Source organism: Lytechinus variegatus, chromosome 1 (genome assembly GCF_018143015.1).
Source record: "Lytechinus variegatus isolate NC3 chromosome 1, Lvar_3.0, whole genome shotgun sequence".
NCBI lineage: Eukaryota > Metazoa > Echinodermata > Echinoidea > Temnopleuroida > Toxopneustidae > Lytechinus > Lytechinus variegatus.
The window spans coordinates 18,136,093-18,159,121 of NC_054740.1; the positions used below are offsets into that span (position 1 = coordinate 18,136,093).

The 23,029-nt window shown below is 34.9% G+C and overlaps 2 protein-coding genes across 4 annotated transcripts in view; one reads left to right on the plus strand and one right to left on the minus strand.

The window, feature by feature from the left end:
• Positions 1-4,857: 4,857 nt before the first annotated feature.
• LOC121407983 lies at positions 4,858-10,427 on the plus strand. Its single transcript, XM_041599272.1, has 4 exons — positions 4,858-5,889; positions 6,462-6,663; positions 7,040-7,159; positions 8,176-10,427. The coding sequence occupies exons 1-4, from the start codon at positions 4,931-4,933 to the stop codon at positions 8,956-8,958; spliced, it is 2,064 nt and encodes a 687-aa protein (XP_041455206.1). The 5' UTR covers positions 4,858-4,930; the 3' UTR covers positions 8,959-10,427.
• Positions 10,428-15,583: 5,156 nt separating this feature from the next.
• Positions 15,584-23,029, minus strand: part of LOC121407991 (pericentriolar material 1 protein-like) — a 32,274-nt gene continuing 24,828 nt past the window's right edge. For all 3 annotated transcript variants that reach the window (XM_041599292.1, XM_041599300.1, XM_041599284.1), the window contains 12 exons: positions 22,806-22,889; positions 22,190-22,387; positions 21,623-21,784; positions 20,935-21,173; positions 20,306-20,544; positions 19,704-19,873; positions 19,185-19,234; positions 18,772-18,843; positions 18,026-18,134; positions 17,341-17,580; positions 16,681-16,855; positions 15,584-16,200 (listed from right to left, as the gene is read on the minus strand). In XM_041599292.1, the coding sequence (XP_041455226.1) occupies positions 16,190-16,200; positions 16,681-16,855; positions 17,341-17,580; positions 18,026-18,134; positions 18,772-18,843; positions 19,185-19,234; positions 19,704-19,873; positions 20,306-20,544; positions 20,935-21,173; positions 21,623-21,784; positions 22,190-22,387; positions 22,806-22,889 (1,749 nt within the window). In that variant the 3' untranslated portion in view covers positions 15,584-16,189. The remainder of the gene's footprint in view (positions 16,201-16,680; positions 16,856-17,340; positions 17,581-18,025; positions 18,135-18,771; positions 18,844-19,184; positions 19,235-19,703; positions 19,874-20,305; positions 20,545-20,934; positions 21,174-21,622; positions 21,785-22,189; positions 22,388-22,805; positions 22,890-23,029) is intronic.

Genomic DNA, 23,029 nt, shown 5'->3' on the forward strand with positions numbered 1-23,029 from the left:
TTGATTTGTGGAAAATAAATGAAATGAAATGAAAAATGAAATGAAAAACAATTTATATGCTTTGTTCTACTGTATCCGTGCATTTCTCACCAATGGGGATAAAGGGAGAAGGGTGAAAGAGAGAGAGAGGGGGGTGGGCAAAAAAGGGAGGGATCCCCGGGAGATATAAGATATTCGAGATATTCGAGGATTTTCTTTAATCAGAGATGCGAGGTTTATTATATTCTTTAAGTCCAATTTAATAACTGAAAAGAGAGACAAATTTTGGATAGGCCGGTCAATTTGTCATTGCCATTGGGCTGTGGAACATGAATCGATGTACGATTTCAGAGATTTGACTGAGCTATATTTCTATTGTTAGTGATAACTCGACATTAATAATGATAATACTAAAAAATGAGATGAAAGAAAACCTGCTATTGTAAAAAAGTTGGTATGATTATCACATGTTCTGTTGCATTTCGCCAGCAGTCATTTATTAAGTTGCAATCTCCCCCGCCCATCGATGAGATTCGCGGAGCGTCTCCATAATCGAGCGGATTTTATGTGTACAGGAAACAAGAGGGGGCAGCCTTCGCTGTAAAACATCAATGCCTAAAAATGTATATAGGCCTAAAACATAGAATATACGGCACTTTATTCAGTATAGACTCTACAGAGAGCCCTAATTTACAAAAAGAACATTGCCAACTTGCTTACAATTAGTTATTGAATGGTAGGAGTATTTCTCCATTCTGTCTTTGCCCGACAAAGCAACATTCGTCACCTCCTGTTCCTTCGGTTCCATCTGTTCCTTCTATTATTACCCGATTATCAACAGGATGACATGGTGCCACAACTGTGATATTGAGGATTTGGTGATAGATGTAATTTGCTCAATACTATTTTACTAGATCTATACTCGATTTCTGTAAATGCTATATAATAAAGTAAGGAACGTGTATTTCTGTCTTTCTGTTAAACACCATAATATCAAAGAGATGCCATTAACACTTTGAATGAGTTTGAATCTATAAAGGATAAAGCATTGTGAGAAAAGTGTAAGGAATAAAAATACTAAAAATGGCGCATCATTTGAAATGTATCACATTAACAATGTGAAAGACAATTATTTAATAGGTTTTTTTAACTTTGCAACCATGAAAATGTGAAATAGGTAGTAGTCAATTGAAAGCCAAGAAGGATTGGAAGGCAATCAGTACTGTTATAAAAACATAAGTTTTATTTTATGTGCAATAAATCTCGTCATTAAAGTTGGCATTAGGTAAACTATATGGAGGGGAAAACATATTCAGGTGAAGATTTATGAGGGTTGTTGTCTGTCTGAATTTGGACGATGGGGACGCTCTGTTAAATCCAACAATCCTGCGTGATTGAGGAAGAGACAAATACTTTGTAACAGAAGATTCAAGTTTATGAATGACATACTGATAAAAAATGAAGAGCTTATAAATGGTAATTAAAAAGTCTTTAAATTCAAATGTATTTCTGCGGTCATAAGCGAATGGATTTTACTGCAAAAGGTCATCTGCTCAGGTAAACTTCTTGGTCAATTTGGCTGAAAGTGCATTGTTTCCTATCTTTTCGATCTAAATTCTATTATGGCATCATGGACAGGGATGGACATATATCCTAAGAACATAATTAACGTAAGAGGAAATCTAACAGGTATATTAATGAAATAGCATGCACCACCACTTTAAACTTTTATGGCTGAAAGAAAGTATACCAGTCAACCGTGACCGTGCATCTTGTTGTCCCCTAGAGCAGTTATTTAACTGCCCAACCACCAATCGAAATTTATCGAACTACATTAAACGTCTGAATAGACCAGTCTTCCTTGGTCTATCAAAATATAGATCCAAGACCAAAGACCGTCCTTAGACTCATACAGACTCCAAATTCAATGATGGTACCAAACACTTCTGATCGATCAAGTACCGGCGGACTTTTACGACTGACAGCGTAACAATGAAACATAGTTTTATTTCATTCTGGTTGATGGGGCTCCTTTTCATTGAATTTTTTTATGTGTTTGTTTATGTTCTAATATTGTGCTGAAGTGCAACAAGCGATGTCACCAGGTGAACACTGTGAAGTTGACAGGTAGATCCAAATTTGATAAACGTGGGGTCATAGATCGTGATTTTTTCCATAACCATCTGACATGCAAAAAACAATAAGTGTCCTCCCTTACCAAAAATCAAATTGTGTCCCTCAAAAAATATAAATGAAAATAAAAATAAAGATTATAAAGGGGAGAAGAAAACAAAAGGCGATGGAAAAAATGGTCTCCAAATAACTTAAAAGCTATTCGGGGGTTTCACTTCAAAAAGGGAGAGGACACTTTTAATGATACTGAAGCAACATTATCCACAATTTGAAGCAAAGGGAGGGGTACGTGCCCGTCGGCCTCCTTTCATCCGCATCTTAGGTATATGGGTCTAAGATTGCTCCCACCGAATCGGTTTGATCTCTTTCACCAGTCGGTGAAGGAGGAAAAATGGGAGGAGGGGAAGAGGAGGAGGAGGAGAAGAAGGAGAAGGTCATCGCCGGTCACCATAATACAATTACAGCATCCATCACCACTACCATCATCCTCATCATTATCACCATCATTATTATCACGACACCATCATGATCCTACCAACATCATGCATCATCATCTTCGTCACCACCACCAGCATCATCATCACTAATTCCTTTTCTACTTCTTTTTTTAATCTCTCTCTCCGAAGGAGGTGTTTATAATGACGATTATTCAAAGAAACTTTGCCAAATGGATAAATCCATGTTCATTACCATTTCGTTCATGAAAAAAGTTTTTCAACAACGATTAGAAAACGAGAATTTAAAAACTATTCCAAACTCCCCTCCATACCCCTCGCCTGAAAATGGAATCACCCAGTGCGCTGGTGTAGGCTGTACAACGTTGCTATGGAGAGGTCAAGCCATGTGAAAGAAGAGGGCAGATCGTTTAGTCAATAGGGATATTTCTAGTACTATTGATCGGGGCTATTCACTATTGTCAACCCAAACAATTTTGTTTGTCGTCAAAGAATATGAAGCACGGAAAGAAAGGAGAAAATCCTCAACACGAAGATCCGAATTAGAGTGCCGACACATTGTTGATAGATAGTTCTAAGGCTTGAATTTACAAATGGATAACCAATAGTCCATAAGATTATTGTGTAAGACTCAAGGTTCTGCCGAGTTAGCATAGCCGTTACATGGAATATATGGAAATAATTCATCCTCGCAGAAGAACCCTGGGACATTATATTTTGCAGTGAGAAAGTGAACTTTTGCTCCTTATTAGGAATTGGACACATACCAAACTTGAACTGAATCGACCCTGTATACCAAACCTCAACTCTAAATTGTATCAGAGTTAGATTTATCTCTCTGTCATCGAAAAACTGCGCAAACGAGGCAAGTGTCTTTTTTTATTTCGTGTATTCTATATTGATATAGCTTTAATATAATTCACAATCAAACTGTTATCTTGTTTTAGTTATTTTTTTACCTACTACCTCTAGATCTAGATGGTAGGATAAAATAAGTGTAAAAAGTGAATTATGATATAAAAAAATGGAAATGCATGTTTAGGCTAGGTTTACTTTGTAATATAAAGTTGGATATAAACTGTGATGTGTTTTGGGAAATGTGTATTATTCAATTGTAAAACAGTGTGTAAGCTTTTGACCGTTTAGTGTTTGAAAAAATAGAAACTAAGAGAGTAAACCTAATGCTATATAGATTCTAGCTATACATCAATAACAGTGCTAATCTATAAATCTAATAATATTATGCATATTGTTTGTAAATTCAATTGCTCAAAATAATAGCTATGATATTAGCATATCACAGGAAACTGAAGTTTGTACAACATATCGGGGAATAATAAACTCTAGAGAAGTATTATATAGGCTCAAACTAAATGAAAAAACTCCGTGAATGATAAGCCATAAAAAATGTTCAGTTTGTCATAAATCAAAGTGAATAGTATAGTCTACATTATGCTATCATTGAAACGGACTTTGATCACATAGGCTACTATCATCATGATCATGTATGGCATTTGTGAACTTATGATAATTGTTTTTTGATATGATTGAAGTACATTCTTTTGTTGAATTGATTTACAGTGTGAGGACGTGCACATCACACCATTCTAGAATTCAATGTTGGGTGATAATTATTGGTTTACTAGATTTAATATAGACCTATACAAAACTTGATTTATTTTGTAATGATTAAGTTTTTCGTGAAGTTAAATCAGTACGTTGATGATATATGACGTTAACATTTCATTATTTTGTGTGATCTTGGACGAATGATTTCGTGAGAATAGGCCCCCCAAGAAAAGAGATAATAACAATAATCATAATAATTATAATCATAATAATAGTAATAATAATAATGATTATAATAATAAACAAATAGATAAATACATGAATTAATGAATGAATAAATAAATAGATAAATAAAAGAATAAATAACAAAAAAAATAATAAATAAATAAATAATTAAATGAAATCCAAATCTTCAGGTTGTAGATCATAAGATATAAGGATTTCAATACTTATGAATCAATTCATTTCAAATCAAATTACTTCAAACTGGAGGGAAACTTAAATGGAGATAGAGGCAAAATAAACTTATTACACATACTTCAAAGTCTAGGTAAATTTTTTTTCTCAGGATTTTGTATGACATGTATTTTATAACAAACGTAATATCAGAGTGAAATCACTTCACACTTTGGGGTATATTATTCAATTCCTTGAGAAACGTTTACGCTTAACTGAATCAAAATTACCAATATTTTGTTACTGGATATTATCTATATACAGGTAATTTCACCGGTGTCGGCATCTTCTGAGCTTTTCATGATGACGTGACTCTAGCTAGGACAGACGACCAAGCGATGGGTGATATAACTGAAGGTGAAAAGGAAGGTATCACAACGGAAATTGGACATGATGGAGAGAAAGACAAACCAAACGGAAACGAAGAAGATAAAATGGATGATGAGAACGGTATGAAGGAGGGAAATCAAAGCGAAGACGAAAATGTTGATGATTCAAACGAGAATAGGAATAGTCGAGAGATGGAAGCAAATCAGGATTTAACGAGTGAAAATGATGAGATGGTAAAAGAGAGCAATGAACAGGAAGATTGTTTCGATGTTAAAGAAAAACCAGAGCTAGGGGAGAGTGGTCAAGAATCTGAAGAGTTTGTAGAAGAGCAAAATGATCAGGGAATTGAGGATAATTCAATAGACGTTGTTAGTGAATATAACAAGGAAGTTCATGCTGTGGAAGAAAACGAAGAAGGGAATCTTGACGGAACCACTTGTCAAATTGAAGGAGATCAAGATGCAGGAATTATTGATGGTGATGACGATGATGTCGGAGATAGCGTCAGTGTTAATGGATCTCCAAGGGAAGATGGAAGGTATAAGAATGATGACGCTCATACTACCGACCTCACTGCTCCCGATAAGGAAGACGATAAGGAGATCGAATCGAACGGGGAGACTCGGAGATCGAGCATGAAGTCGGCCAAAAGCGTCAAGAAATCTAAAACAGTGCGGGTGAAATCATCTAAAACAGTATCCAGCATAGAAGTCGATATGACGCGCATCATTCGAAACGAAGACGACAATGATTTCGACGTTGATGAGGATGACGATGCGGTGACGCGTGTGACATGTGGTAAGAGTGTGGACTTCTCGATACCGGTGGATGAGGTCGATGAGGAGCTTCAGAGAGTGATCGAAAGACCAGGATCGGGAAGGACTTCAATGATGGATAATGAAGATATGATTGGTTTAGGTAGAGCAGCTACCATGAATACACCTGTTACCAACGATGACAAGGAAAGGTGAGTATCCAGTGCGATATTTATTGTAATACAAGTCGAAGTATATTAGTCACAGGTGCAGATCCAGGGTTTACTATACCTGATGGGGTATTTTTTTTCTGCTATTTATTTCTTTTGTTCCTTTTTTTTTGACAAGCAAAAAATACACAGAAATGGGTCGTAGGCCAAGCCCACTAGACCCCCTTAACCTAAACTGGTTAACGGTAAAGAAACAAAATGCAAACCCAATTATTTATGACATTACAACAATAAAAAAAATTGTTGTCAAATTCGGAATTACAATAATGAACATCCTATCGTTGAGTCCAGACCGTGGTAACACGCATGGGGAAGGGATACGGGCAGCATTTTAATATTGATGATGTTCTACATCCGTTACCATCTTTCTTTCTGAATTCGAATGTTTTCTCATTCTTTTTCCTCGAAACTCTTTATAGAGGAAATGTAAAACCAGAATTATCAGTATTATTTGTCCAGTACCATTCGTACTAGCTTCTATCATGTCTATCACGAGTCATGACTGTTCTTGAAAAAAATAAAAAATAAAGTTTAACTTTTCGTTTTCATGACAGTTTCGTCTACCAGCGTAGTATTCGAACCCCGTCTCGTGATGGTATGTATCAACATGCAGTCAATCTTATTCGTAACCGATGTCGAAGTCAAAGCTATAGTACCCGATCTCAACCCCAGGCTCGACGAAGACGAGAAACACGACCACCACCAAGGAGTGCGGCCAGTCTACCAGAAACTATTCCCACCACTCTCATTGGAGGGGTAAGATACCAATTGATCATTTTTTTTAATAATTTATAGACATATATGTAATCTTCGCCATTCGGGCGAAGTTGGATCATAAGGATAATGGAAAGAAAGAACAGAAATCGATTAAAAAATATATATATTCGGCGAACACCGAATCTAGAATTAAAGGTATAAGTAGACAATGGAATGAGACTGCCCATATAATTGTAAAGTGATCAAAGCTTGAAGATTTTCTAAGAATTTATTATCAACATTATCATTCAAAATAAGATCTAGATATTTGATTTTTTTTCAACTGAAATAAATCTGTGAATTTCTTTAATTCGTTATATCTTGCGTATTACGGGTAATATGTAATTTTTAAACATGTTTTTGTATTACACTTCAGGTTCCGATGTTCAACCTCCCAAATGTAGTGCAACACATCACCAAGACTCCATTTAACGATCAACCTAATTCTTATTTCTATATTTCTCAATGTAAACCTTTACCGATGAAACCCATGAAGGTAAAAGTTAGATGCTCTTACTCATTTGTTTTTTATTTAATAAAATAAATGTTGGAAATGAAGTTTTGATAAACTTTCCTGATAATTTGCTTAAAATTTCGAAGTTTCTTAACCCTAAATAGACTGGGCTATTTCGACGCCTAAGAAGACGGGGGGGGGGCTGATTCAGCCCCCCCTTATGATCACGGCCGTCGATCGCGAAGAAAATTGGCACACGCGTTACCCATGGCATTATTTACAAAACTATACCATCAAATACTGCAAAAAAAATCTCATGTCTCATTAATTATGCTAATTTATGCGTAAAATCATAAGTTTGCTCTAATTAATAAAATAATGCCCCTGAAATGCTAATTTTTGTTTCACATACTCTAGATAGGCATCTGATCAAATTGATTTTTAAAAGATTTCAAAATCACATTTATTTTGTTATGTATTCTATTTTTTTTCTAAATTTCTTATGTATTTCTTTGTTTTTCGACTTTTTGTTTTTCATTTTTTTTAATGAAAATTCTTGGGGACTTTATTTTGACCATAAAAAAGATAAAATTAATTGATTTTAAGCAGTAAAAGGAAAAATAATGATACATTTATGAATTTTGGCTAAGAACACTATCTGCATTGGATTTGTACACAAATTCACGTTTTTGAGTAATTTTGGGTCTGCTTGCACTTACGAAATGTTGCGTAATTTTAAAACCGCGTACCTGGGGGTCACAATTTTGGTCTCAAAAGTTGCGCGAGACTTGAAAGTAAAAAAAAATTTCGCGCGGCGGATTTATCGCAAAAAAATGTCGAGAGGGGGGCTGAATTAGCCCCCCCCCCCAGTCTTTTTAGGGTTAAATTCAGTGTTTAGCAAATATGCGTTTCTTTAATTTATCATAATCTTTTAGCAATGTATAGCTTCAGACAAGATTTGATTTCTTCATGTAGACGTGGTAGACTGGAGAATATATGAAAGTATTATAAAAGTTTGAAAAAAATATTCATTTTCCTTTCATTTCAACATTTTTCAGGTTTGGAAAGGTTACTGTGGCAACGTATACTTTGAACCAATGGTGTGTCGAAGAGCCCCGTTATCTGCTCCGACCACGGATCCTCATCCCAACCAAAGAACATCCTCATCACATCTTCCAGTCATTCCAAAATCAGCAGAAATGACAACAAATAATGACACTGAAAATACTGGGCGATTACACTCGCACTCTGCTACGACGTCCCGATCACAGGCACAGAGTGGTCGCCGAACGGCAGCGAGTGGGACGAAGAGTGCGATGTCGACACGCAGCACCGGACGCCAGCTTGCCATTTTGGACAAAACCACGGTCTTGAGTCGTATGGATTATAATGCTGCTGAAGATATAAAGTGGATTAGTGGTATCGAGTCGACAGGAACTCTTCAGATCGGACCATCGGGTGATAAATTGACTGGACGAGCTTATAAAGTGTACAGAAATGGCGAAAAGCACCCCAAGTTGAGGATTCGGCGCGGACTCGTCAGCCATAATTTGGCGGCAAACAATAAGAACTCTCCAAAGTTTGGCGTGAGCGGAGGTCGCATAAACGAAGACTTAACGACGAACCGTAATGCTAACCCTACAAACAGGACTCAAAACAGAAGTTTGCATCAAGAAAACCATGTCAGTCATTCATACCCGACAGATAACTATCACTGTGTGGATTCAATGACTGCTCTGCAACAAATTATGAAACGAAATGATGGACACGGTCGATCCAAATTGGTGCATATCTTACCGTCTGCATACGGTGATGGGGCTATCAGAGCGAAAGGAAAATAACAATGTTCTATTACTGCACAGGAAAACTATCATCTATACAATTCATAATCTACCTATAAAGTTTTCAACGTGGTTTATCTCCTATATGTCCTAAATAACTTGAACATGAAAAAATTGAAGAAGGAAATATAAAAAGACGGATATAATAATCAATTCAATTTCAAGTCAAATTTCTGATGACCATTAATTAGTACCCTCCGTTGTAACGTATGTAACTCATTATTGTGATCACAATAATAGGGATGTTGAGGAGTATCATCAAGAAGAAAAATAAGTTTTTATTATATAATTATATAATCTCCAGTAAGCTATTCATGAAACCTTATCGAAATAGTTGTCATCTAAGTGATAATGGTGTTATTGAGTTTTGATGAATATGGTCCCAGATGTATGGAAATGACAAATGTTTTGTTGTTTATTTAAAATAACTATGAAACAATGCTTAATTAGAGTTTGTAATAATACCTTCTTTGGTTATAGAATACGTGCAGGATATGAAAATTGACTGATTTCGTCTTCCCGTTATGTCAGCAGCTGTATATTAAGCTTCCAAATACTTATATCAAATGCTGTCGTTATCGTGCAAATATTATATCCGCAAATCGCTGCTTTCGAGAAATCATGACATATTTACATTATGAAAGATATATATCGCGATATTTTTGCCCTGGAAGTGGTCAGAATTTTACTCTGATCTCCGTCTCATATTTTAGGGTGAATAAGAAATTGATAATACAGATGATATTGCTACGAATGTATTAATCTATTATTCATTTCTGAAGAATGTAATTGCTATGTTAACTCGCCATTATGCAACATACTGTATTTAACTTAAATTGAAGATCTTAATCATTAAGAGTCAGGGGCAATCTTATCAGCGTCCCTGATTTTAAATTGTCACCCTAAGCTATATTTATATCGATTGATGACCATACCCAAACAATAACAGCAATCAAGATTGCTTGGACATCCTAAAATTAAAATCAATACCACGAGGTCGTTTCATAATCAAAATGGAATTAGGTGGTGCGGAATACCTAAACGAAGGCGAAAACACCGCTCAAATTGTGATGTCCAGAACTGCATTGGGAAATTTTCTCACTAGATGACAGACTTTTTGCAGCTTTACTGAAATGTTGATTTGTGATTTTTTTCGTAATTTTTGCCACTTACAATGTTTTATATTATGTGAATTTTAAATTGGACACATTGTGTTCTAGTGCAATATTGTATGTTTTGTTAATTCTGATAGCTTCTATGTGACGTAGATTGAACAGAGCTGCAAAATTGAAATGTAATGAATGACAAATACATTGGATTAGAGCTGAAGACTCCGTTTCATAAAGAGTTTTACTTGTAAATTTTGCATTATTACAACTTTTATGTGAGATAAACGTTGATTGAGATTGGCTGCTGAGCTCTGCTACCATGGTATTTGTTATCATGGCAAAGTGACAATAGTTGTAACTCTTTATTAAACGGGCCCGCCATTATGCAACTCGCCATTATGCAACATACTGTATTTAACTTAAATTGAAGATCTTAATCATTAAGAGTCAGGGGCAATCTTTTCAGCGTCCCTGATTTTAAATTGTCACCCTAAGCTATATTTATATCGATTGATGACCATACCCAAACAATAACAGCAATCAAGATTGCTTGGACATCCTAAAATTAAAATCAATACCACGAGGTCGTTTCATAATCAAAATGGAATTAGGTGGTGCGGAATACCTAAACGAAGGCGAAAACACCGCTCAAATTGTGATGTCCAGAACTGCATTGGGAAATTTTCTCACTAGATGACAGACTTTTTGCAGCTTTACTGAAATGTTGATTTGTGATTTTTTTCGTAATTTTTGCCACTTACAATGTTTTATATTATGTTAATTTTAAATTGGACACATTGTGTTCTAGTGCAATATTGTATTTTTTGTTAATTCTGATAGCTTCTATGTGACGTAGATTGAACAGAGCTGCAAAATTGAAATGTAATGAATGACAAATACATTGGATTAGAGCTGAAGACTCCGTTTCATAAAGAGTTTTACTTGTAAATTTTGCATTATTACAACTTTTATGTGAGATAAACGTTGATTGAGATTGGCTGCTGAGCTCTGCTACCATGGTATTTGTTATCATGGCAAAGTGACAATAGTTGTAACTCTTTATGAAACGGGCCCGTGGTGGCTCATATGTGATCAAAGCTGCAAAAATTGAAATCTAATGACTTCATGATCAATACATTGGATTGGGGCTGAGGTCTTAAATCGGGCCCATTGACTGAAGCAACTAGGAGCGTGAAATTACAAAAGGCTTTGTAGTAGTATATGCAACAATATAATGTGATTCATGGCCTTGTCATGTTAGTGTATGCTCTTCCTAGTTTTGGGCTGAAATGTATAGGGAATTCGTATTATTTGTGATTTTGCAGGATATATTGACATTGTCCCGAGTTCCATTCAACGACTTGGCTGAAAATAATGGAACCTGATATGACATTGACGGAAGTGAAGTCAATCACGACATGTAGCTTTTAATATAATTGAAAGCGCCCAGTGCCTCTAATAGTCACAAGCCATGAATCTGCAATTTCAAGAATGACACTTATCTTGCATTATATTTTAAAGGATATTTTCTACTTAATCGCAATTTTTGTATACACATTTTACAATATATCTTATACACCTTGATGTTCTAAATTTGATAATAAATTGTGTACTAAAGTAAATACGATGCTTCTCTGATTGGTGTTCATACTATACATCTCGTCTACACTTCCAGAACTTCCACTCTTCACAATCACATTGCACTCCGAGGCTTAGTATTTTCTTTCGTTTCTCCATTTTCTTTCTGCAGTATACCGTAAGGGCACTAGTATTCATATTCCTCAAATATATCGAAATATAGAATTTACCTGAATTTTAGACCCGTCTTATTTCCAAGAGCAAATGCTGGTTATTTTCCTTTATTTTATTCTTCAACCAGTCGACTGTGTGCGCGGGCGATCGAATTGTACGGCGATGGTTTTTGGCACTAGTATTCAACCTAGTGATGAAAGATGGCCCTGTCTCTCAATCTGCCCTTGTCCCATCCGACTATGGACTAGACCATTTGAGATGAGACCAAACAGGGAATTAATCAAAGCCAGAGACTTACATAGATCTAGATCCAATTTAGCAATCTAAACCCTTTTGAGATTTGCTATTTATCCTCACTAGGTTGAATACTAGTGCCAATCAGTGCAAAAGGCCATCGCCGCATAAATTCGATCCTCCGCGCATACTGTCGACAGATTGATAAAGAAAATACCGACAACAGATTACCCTGGAAATAACAAAGGCATGAAATTAAGATAAATTCCCTATTTCTAGATATTTTCGGGAATATGTCAAAATCTTTGAATTATGCCGAGTTGAATACTAGTGCCCATACGGTACATAATCTTAGTAGAGATAAGTAGTCTCGAGTTTTTATGAAAAACAGTGCCAAGGTGCCATTCCCACCTACTAATGTCTTTTCTCCCCCCCCCCCCCTTTATTTTTTTTTAAATAAAGTTTTCCAACTCATTTTGTCTTTTTTGCATCCCATGAAAGAGATACCCATAGGTACATTCCATGACTCCCCCCCCCCCCCCTCACCTAGGCTACGCCACTGACCATGATGACGGTTAAGAATATCTGAAAATCATACAAAAACAGCTGAAAAGTTTTATTTTGCAATGTTTTTCTTTCTTTTTTATTTCCAAACTAGAAGTCTACAACGATTACTTCACACATCAATCAATGGAATTAATCTCAGAAAGGCACTAGAAAACAATGAAAGAAAGAACATTACATCCATAAAGAAGGAAATTTGACAGAAATTATCTCTGAAAATGCACATTATTTTCATTTTGTACAAGACTTCTTTTTATATCAACTATTGTCTTGTGGATATATCTCATGAAAAAAGAACTGTCTAGGTAGGCACAGTTTCCCAGAAACTAGCTTTCCTTATAACATCATAAAGAATTTTAACACTTAAATAGGAAATGTCAAAAAAGGGATGTTTCCTAAATAGCACATCAAAATGCAATATATTATCAACACATTTACATCTATTGTATAAATTTTTGTCTGTATGACACTGTATAATGCATGTATGACTATTATTTATCCATTTACAATATTGGTCCAATTGAAGTACTGCTGTGTTAGAAGTTCAAAGTTAAAAAGAAAATGTAACTTGATGAGCCAGAAGAAATATAATAATGTCCATGTTTGTTTACAAAAGGTTTGAAATAATGGAAGATAGATATCTATCCACATTTAAACAAGACTATATGCAGATCCAGTATTATATTCAATACTTGAATAAGGGATTAAGAACAGTTTAAGCTTATTGATTAGAATGTTTCATCTAAACATCAATAATATTAGAATAGAAACTGTGTCATCACATTGACAATACAAAAAAAAAATGTTTAGTCTACATGCTTCCTCATAAGATTGGCGAGTACTTTCAATAATGTGCAGGTCATGATGACAAACCAATGTCACAAAATCTCTTCAGGACATTGGGAAGTTTGTTGTATTCAAAGTAACAATTATTATATATCTAGTTCAGGTAGTGAACTGAATACTGGCTCATACAGATCAGCTAACAAAGAGGCGATTGGGAGGTTGAATTGTAAACACATATTTCATATTAAACTCCCACCAACAGAAAAGATGTATTCCTATGAGACTTGATAGATCGGGGTCGGTTGCAGAAAGAATTACAATTGAACTTAACTCCAAAATTCCAACTCAACTTGAGTTTCAACCAATCGGAAGCAAGCATTTGGAACTTATTTAGATTTATTGTACTTTCTTCCATAATGGTCTCCTGATGCAAGTTAAAATGTTGCCACACTTGAAATAAGCTTTACTCATTAAAACATAACTTTTCATGTTTTTGATATTACCCCCTTATGATAATGCCGCAATTATATAAACAGGCAGTTCATAAAATACAATGCATAAAGGCATCATTTTTGTAAATCTGAAAATAGAGAAATAGTGAGAAGAAAATTACATCAGAAAGAAACACAAAATATTATTCTCCCAACGTTTCAAGGTGCAATTAATTAATACATGCCCAATGCATGTCATATTTCAAGACATTTATTGCCATGGATCACTCACATTCAATGTCTAAACAAACATTCACACCATATACAAAAGTAAATTTTGAATAGAATATAAACTATATACATCAATTTTTTTACACACAGCAAGCTAATGAGAGAAAAAAAAGAAATGAACTCAAAATTTGGACAATCTACCACAAATACATTGCAGCATGCAAACCTTCAAAAGGTAACAGAAACATACACGAACCACTAGAGCATTACCAACATTTACACATTCTACATGTACATATAAAGGCCTGGTCACACTGCCCGAGCGTTGTTGGAGCAGAGAGAAAAAATCATCAACGCTCGCTACCATTCACCATTTTCGATTTCGATTGTTTTTAAATTATTTTCGATTTTTTTCCCCAATTTTGTGAGCGAAATTCGACCCTCTCTCCCTACCACTCCAACAACGCTCGGGCGGTGTGACCAGGTTTTAAGTTCTAATACATACAACTGATGCAAAAATTGAACAAGGCCAAAGAATCCTTAAAAAAGGGATGCTCTAATGAATACGCACAATATCTTTGGATTACTCTTCTCCTCAATGTCATCAAATGGCACTATTAATCATTATCACCTGAACAGTGACAGAACTCTTTTAAAAGCTTTGAATAAGGATTTTATAACAAATTTTAAACCCAATATACAAATTATTTAAGTTTGTTATATTACAAAGCGAGCTACATAGACCAGAGCCATGTGACACAAAGGTTAGAGATCGATCTTAGGGTTGATTTTATAACTGATTTCATTGATTATTGTGAATTATCCTTTGTAAAAATGCTCCCTACAATCGATTACTAACCTTTATATTACAGGGCCCAGTAATGGACGGAGAATTCCAGCAGTATTATTCAATATTCTCGTTATCCCCCAAACAAAAAGGTACATTCATATACTCCAAATTATTATATATATAGGAATGTGGTTCTTATGTACAATTATTCCATCTCAGTCCTTGTAATCAAGCTATCCTGTCAACAAACAAAATACTCCAAATTCTTTGTGCTGTGCTTTGAAATCATTCAAACGTTAATCTAGATGCTTCATTATTTGACTGTAAAATCAAATACTTATAATGAATCCCAAAACAGGGAGAGGGGAAAAATTACTTCAGGAATGTTGAAGCTTGACTTTGAAAGGTATTTGTTGAACACTTTCTTTTTGCCAAAATTATGATGACATTCAATGTATATATTTTTACAATTTCATTAATCGTATCTATACAATCATAAATGTTCATGTATTTTTAAATGAACAAAGAAGACTAACAGACTTTGCAAAGAGAATTACCATAAAATATATCAAAGATTTTAACATTTCACAGATTTAACATTTTTCCTACAATCCTTGCTAAAAATTATTCAAAATCTAATTCATAAGATAATAGAAAAGCTTATTTAAGTATATACTATAGAGGAGAAAGCCATATTGTTGCTAAATAATCTCTCTTTTGGCATGAAGAATAAATTCTTGAAAGAACACTTTATTTTGCATCACACACAGAAAAGACCTTATTTACTAGCCATTACCACTGCTCAACATAAATGGCAAACATCATCCATGACATGTATACGCTAGTTCACACTTGGAACGACAAAGCTAGGAACATTTTTCATGGTATTCAGCATTTTGAGACAAAGCAACTCACTTTGATCAATACACACTTGTTATATGCTTCACATCTTCAAAAAAATTGTCCAGAGTTGCACGGACAAAATCAAATACAAAGATTTCATTATGGTGTTATGACTCAAGATATATGATTTCATAGTGATTTCATTATCCTAAAGGTTATCTTGAATGTCACCAGTTTGTCTGCGCTACTTTGGACAAAATTCTAGCATTTAGTGCTAACTTGCATCATATCCCAATGAATCTGTAAACAAAAATGTTGCCGAGCTTTATCAAGCCAAGTCTAAACATGCCATACAGATAAACTTTAAACTCCAAAACCTGCATCATATTTCTATTCATCTACACACATTGGAATGCATTCATCATCATCTGGTTACTGCTGATCTTTGGCAGCCTTATCAAGGCATTTAACTTCCTCTGTTTTATTCCAGTTCATTCGGATCCTGTACATGAAACACAAAAAATAGAGCAAAGGCAGATATGAGTTATGTCTGACATGGAGGTTTTTCATTTTACAGAAGGTATCTATTTCTGAGAAGACAGCTAAACAACTTGTCTGTCATACAGTGTATGAAGACACATGGCTTGACTACAAATACTATAATCTTGCTATTTCGCATTACACTTACAATGCAAAAACTCTTTATGCAGTCAACCTAGTAAGTCAACCTCTCAAAACTTTGCCCAAGTCAAAGGTATCAAAAGTCTCCCAATGCAATTCAATTGTCCCAGACAAAATCATTTGATTATTCTCAGCTAATCACACTTAGACCTCAAAGGTGGAATCAATATTCTACTCCAGTGCAAGATAACTGGATATGCCATGGACATATAAAATAAAATATCAACTTGTATTTCTTTAAACTGAAAGTATTTGGCAAGGTCAATGAAATGGGAACTATGAAAGATAATCTTTGTCTCACCTATCTCTCCAGGATTGCCTTCAATGATACCATTCTCAACTGGTGCTCCTTCAGGAGCTCTCAGGGCCATTGGGTCTCCTGCTAGCTGAGCTTCTCCATCTACCATCGTCTCCAGGACTCCTTGAACTCCATCAGTATTTGTCTGTTCCTTCGTCATCTGACTCTCAAGGGTATTCTGTCATTAGATACAGGGATTACAACAAAGATTTATTTCAACTATTTATAAAAAATCATACAAGAAAAGAGTTACATAGTGATGATGGGGCCATAAAGAAATATTAAAGAAACTTACGAAACGTTGCAGTTTGGGATTAATTAGATGTAAGATAGTGGAAGACTATGATCTGAAATCATTAATAGTTTTAATGTTTGAACGCTGCAGCAAAGGGGGTCTCATGTTGTTTTAATTTGTTATATCATATACAGTTGACGGTAATACAAACCACTTACTGGTGTGAAGCAAAACATACCCAATATATGACTGGCATTCACCAATTTTCAGTTTCTGGAGGTATGAACATCTAGCTATATTAGGAACTTGCACAAGTATTGATCATTTCAACAGAAAAGAAAATCAGAGAAGTATAGTACATTGAAGTAATTGAGATTGAAAATACAGAGAAATCTGTTTAATACCTATTACTTTAACAAGAAACCTACCTGTGTTATTACAGTAAGCTTTGAAGGTAGGTCATCTAGAGTGATTTCTTCATTGTTGTTCTCTCCCACTGTAGCCTGTGAAGTATCCTGTGGTGTGCTATCATCCGTGGTCTCCTTGGGTTCTGATGCAGGAGCCGGTGCAGGAGCTGGATCTTTCTCAAGACTCTCCTGTCTTGAGATATTCTCCTTCTGACTAGCATCCGATTCAACAGGGATCTCTGTGCTCATTGTTGTATCATCCTGAAACACAATAGAAATTGAATACTCAATAATATCACTAGATTAAGTGTAATAATACGTTCTTGATGTTCTTTTTTCCCCTTACCTCAAAGAGTTATTCTCTGAATGTTCGCACAGCTGTTAAATCTAATGCTTGTTCATATTTCAATTTAACACTAGTTTCATGCTTAGTCTCAAATTTCATGGATGAAAATGGTCCTTTGTCTGCAATTTTTTACACAGATTTCTGACATTTTATGAAGGACTACTAGTTCAAAGTTTGGATAGCTTGATACTGCAATACTGCCTTATAGCGGAAGAAGAAAAAATGTCATAAGTCAAAGTTTAGAGACATCCAAGAGGACAGTGTTAATTAATCTGAATTCAATACCATAATCGATTTATGATGGCTTTAAGAAATATCCAAGTGACAAGCATTCAACAAAGAATATTTTAGTTAACTCACCACACTGTCAACTTCGCCATCGGCGTTGGCTGCTCCAATTCTTGTGATTGTCTCTTCTACAGCTTCTCCTAGATGGTCTGAGTCATCTTCTTCTTCTCCACTACCAATACTGAGAAGTGAAACAAAATTATCAAATATGACATTCAATATCACTGATCAAGAATTATGCTTAATACAGAGCTGCCAACCTGAAAAGGAACATTTCAGTATTTTTGAAGCTGAAAATCAGTATTTCGGTGAGGAAATCAGTATTTTCAGAAAATACCATACCATAGGACCACACATACATGTACAACTGAAACTATAGAAATCAGTATTTTACTTGAAACTATCAGTATTCTCACTTTTCAGTACTAAATACTGAAAATCAGTACTACTTGGCAGCTCTGTAATAATACCTCATTACATAAGGGCAATTCAATAGAAAAACCTCAGACTCAGATTTATTTTCCTCCACTTTTACCCCACTTCATGAATGACATTACTTGATGAAAGTCATGCACAAGAGGTTGCATGTACATACTTTATACAATTCCCCGTGATGAATTATAAGTGGGTAAAGAATGGATTACTAATCAATTTTAGATCATAAAGGAATACACAACTCAGCATTTTGTTGAGGAAAGTTTGAATAAAATTTACAATGAGCTTTAAAAAATATGTCTGACAGACCCTATTTGTAACTTTTGTGTAATTTCATTCCAAAATGATGTATTTTTCCACACGATTTGAAAATTTTTACTTACTATGTAACTCCTTTTGATTCACTCATGGAAAGCTCAATCTGTAAATGATCCACACTCTGAGGCTCACTGTCTCTGTTTAAAAACAAAGGTATAATGACAATCATTATGATATGAAAAACATCTGTCAGTCTATATAGAATTCATGATTACTTGCATGTACATGCAACAGTAGTATCTTTGATCAAGTTCACCCAAGTCATTTATAAAATTCATCCTACAAAATCAATATCACCAAAATATAAATTTCTTTTCCTATTATTACAGATTACTTCATGGTATTACGATTCATTTTAAAAGCATATACTCTAAACTAAACAAATTGTGGAACAGGTTCATATCTATCACCAGGACATTTATTTCTCATCAAAAGAATGGATCAGCACCAGAAATCAATAAAAATAAACAGTACTCACTCTTCTCTATCACTGATATCCACTTGTGTTGCTAACATATCATCTCTCATCTGAAAACACAACAAATCAAGAAGAAAAATATGGTAATATAAAATGTTGCATTTTACTCATACAAGTCCCATAATCTTTCAAAAGTTAGCAAAAGTCTAATTTTAAGCATGGCAACTAAAACCCCATGAACAATGTGAACCCTAATCTATTTATATTACAATGATTGGTTTGTGTAATAGAAATAATAAGAGGCATCCGTAGAACAGTTCAGAGTCTAAAGGTAGAAAAATACAGAGCAAATTATGCTGAAAAACAAAGAAAACCACAATGAACTAATTGTAACTTGTCATTTACCCCCCCAAAAAAAAAAAATAAATAAATGAAAAAATAAAAAATAATAATAATGAAAACCATGTCATTCCACAAATAAAATGTTTTTTTAAAACCCATACTGAGAAGAAAGAATGATACAGAGGAAATAATTCACAGGAAATCAAAAGGTAACAAATACCATGGTGTCTGACTTACATTTCCTAGTTCTTCTTCTTCATATCTAGAAGCTACTGCCATAGCAGTCTCTAATGCTTGTTCCATCACACCTCCACCAGACCTATCATCCTGTTGCTGTCTTCCCTGAGGATGCCTCTGTTGGACAGTATCATCTTCATCTGATGACGACTCATCTGAACTGCTTTCTCCTACAATCAGAAGAGTAGAAATTGCTTTAAATTGTACCAACAAAATACCTACTACATTAAACAAATCATGTCTTAATTGCTGAGAATGTATCATTTAACCAATTATCCCCCAACACCCACTTTTTTACCATGATTAATCAAAACGACAAGCTTTTCAACTTTCTAAACACCATCATCTACAAAGATGGCAGCTCTTTCTCACACAGACGAGTCAAACTTCACTCACTTTGCGATGTAACATTTTAAGTATGGGATCTAGCTGTATGAAACAAATGTCAACCTAAAATTCTAAGATCAATGTATTACAAAAACAAGATCAATAACATTAAAATGTGCATGAAGAAATTAATTTGATTATTTTACATCATTAAAACAGTTGTTTTGCCTGGTATATGGCTTCGCAAGAAATATAAAAAAAGAACTAATAATCACCTTCTCCCGTTACTTGATCTTGAGCCGTGCCAGTCTCTGTGCCAGTTTCCGTCTGCTCCTCTTCTTCATCGTCTTCATCATCATCATCCTCGTCGTCGTCATCATCATCTCGTTTCGCAGCTTCTTGTTTGAGTTTGTTACCAGCTGTATCAAGGTCTTGCATGAGTCTGAAGAATGCTAGTTCATTGAAAAGAATCTCAGAGATATCCACCAACAGATCCTCACCACACTCACGCATCCTGATAGAAGAAATAATACATCATGTTTCACAAGGTTTATCTTCAGGACACATACATTTATTCTTATCATCAGAGTCGCTCATACCATATCAAGAATAATAACTATAAAGCAGCATTTCTCTAGTTAAATGACAAAATGCCAACTTTGCAACTTCCAAGGTTGCTAACAAGTCAAGGACCCCTTTTCATATCAAAATGTTCATTTTTAAAAAAATTGAAAATTTTATCAAACATCAGCCCCAACATTAGCGAACTTATCAACAATGCGATAGCATTGAATTTACAAATCTAACTACCTCATAAAATATACCACTTAAATCATTAAAATGAAGATGACTTCTACATCCTTGAAAATGAAAGAGTAAAGCCAAAGAGGAAGAAGAAACTCACTTTCTACCGGAGAACTTGGCAAGAGAGTCTTCCAGGATAGAGCCAAGCTGCCTATTGAAGAAGCGAACAAATTCCCTGCTCTCATCTTTCTGCCTTGCCAGACCTAGCACCAAACGTCTGATGTAGGCAAGTAGCTGCGGAGAGCACACATCATCCATGTGTTCCTTGAGATATGGAATCACCTCCTGCATGATGCCTTTGATCTGGAGGTCTAGCTGACGAGTGTCGATCCGAGGGTACTGCTCAGGGAAGAAAATTCAAAATCATTAATTCCTTGAGAAATACATGTAAAACTAATTCAAATGGGTGAATAGTTCTACAGCAAATAGGAATATTCTAAATAATACAATTGAAAACTATTGTTGAAATAAAAACATCACTAAAAAGTAAATGGATTATATTTTTACATTCTAGTCCTCTCCCTTCCCCTGTACGTGTTGTGGGCCTTGTAACATAGAGCTGAGCGATTGATCTTTGCACTGGTTTCTAAACTCAGTTGCATTGATTATTGTGTATGATCAGTCATGCAACAGGGCCCTGGCAAGTTTTATTTCCTCCCAGAAATATCATTAAGTTTTCTTAAAGATACAATAATCTATGACAATAACCTCATGAAAAATACCAACTTTTCGATGAATGTGAATGATTCAAATGCTGTACAAAATGGAATATGGCAAACTGAACTCACTGGCAGATCAGAAAAGGAGCTTTCACTGCCCATATCTTGAGCTGAACTATTGCTAGTCATATCTGAAGCTGACATAGTACTCCGTTCCTTGGCATTGTCTATTGAACTGATTCCAGAAGCAGCCTCAGCCTCTGCCTTTAGCCTCTCATATTCTCTCATCCGCTGAAAGAAAAAATAATCATAAATGGGAACTTTTTATATGAATTTCACAAGAACAATGGATAAGGTTTTGATATATTTCATAATATTCAGTTCTTGTTTAGTTATAGGTAAAAAATCTGAACAGGATAATAAAAAGAATCTTAGGAAAAGAGATTGTACCATGTGATTGGAACAATAGTGGCAATACTAACCTAAATAATCAATATTCTGATATTCAAATAAAACAATTATTTGATAGTCATGCAAATTACAAAACTTTATTTTCAATTTTGTTCAAAGTGATACATCTAAAAAATTCATAGTTCAATACACCTTGAGAAAAAAAAGTAAGAGTTCAATTAAACTAGAAAAGAAATTGGGAATATATATATATCTACATAGAGTAAGTGCTATACATCATTTTACCTTCAATGCCTTATCAAGATGAATGACAGTGTCTCCTAGGTCTTCATTAGCAAAACCGAATTCTCCCCGTCCTAATGATGGAGGTGTTGAGAGTGAACTGGCAGAGTCTACATTCTCAATGTAATCATATTGATCATCTTCCAGCAAGGCATAGGATGACTCATGTGGCTTCTGAAGGTTAGCACCAAACAGACGAGCCTGGTTGGAAAAAAGACAATATTTGCATACCTGTAAATTTTTTGTATATACTGAATGATGGGAAACTTGACCTTTGGCTTTAAGACCTCAAAAACTTATCAGTGCATACAAGACCAAAGTTTGAGTTAATCTCCCAGCAGGATAAATGTGGGATTGATGAAAGTAAAACCATGAACCTGATGCTTCCAGCAACCACCTATGGTGGGAAGAGGAATTCCAATATCTATTCTTTCTTGTTGCACAACCTAAACACTTCCAAGAAAATGTGAATTATCAATATGAAAGTGATACTTACACAGTAACACAGAACTAAAAATAACTTCTACGAGCATGCAAATATTACTCATGACCAATACCCTGACCAATTCAGCCATTTGACTATGACTCAGGTTTTTTAATCATAGAATCAGAATATTACCTTGATTTCTTCCTCATCTGATGTAATAAAGCTCTCACTAGGGGTTTGCTCTGATCCTGCAAAGTTCATCCATGCTGGCATTGGCTGCAAATAAGAAAGAAGAAAATACGTAAATGATTAGTTGAACCACATCATATAAAGAACATTACATTTTAGTAATAGTCACTTTCACCACACACAAAATAAGTATCATCAAAAAATGCTAACAGCAGCAACACACTCTA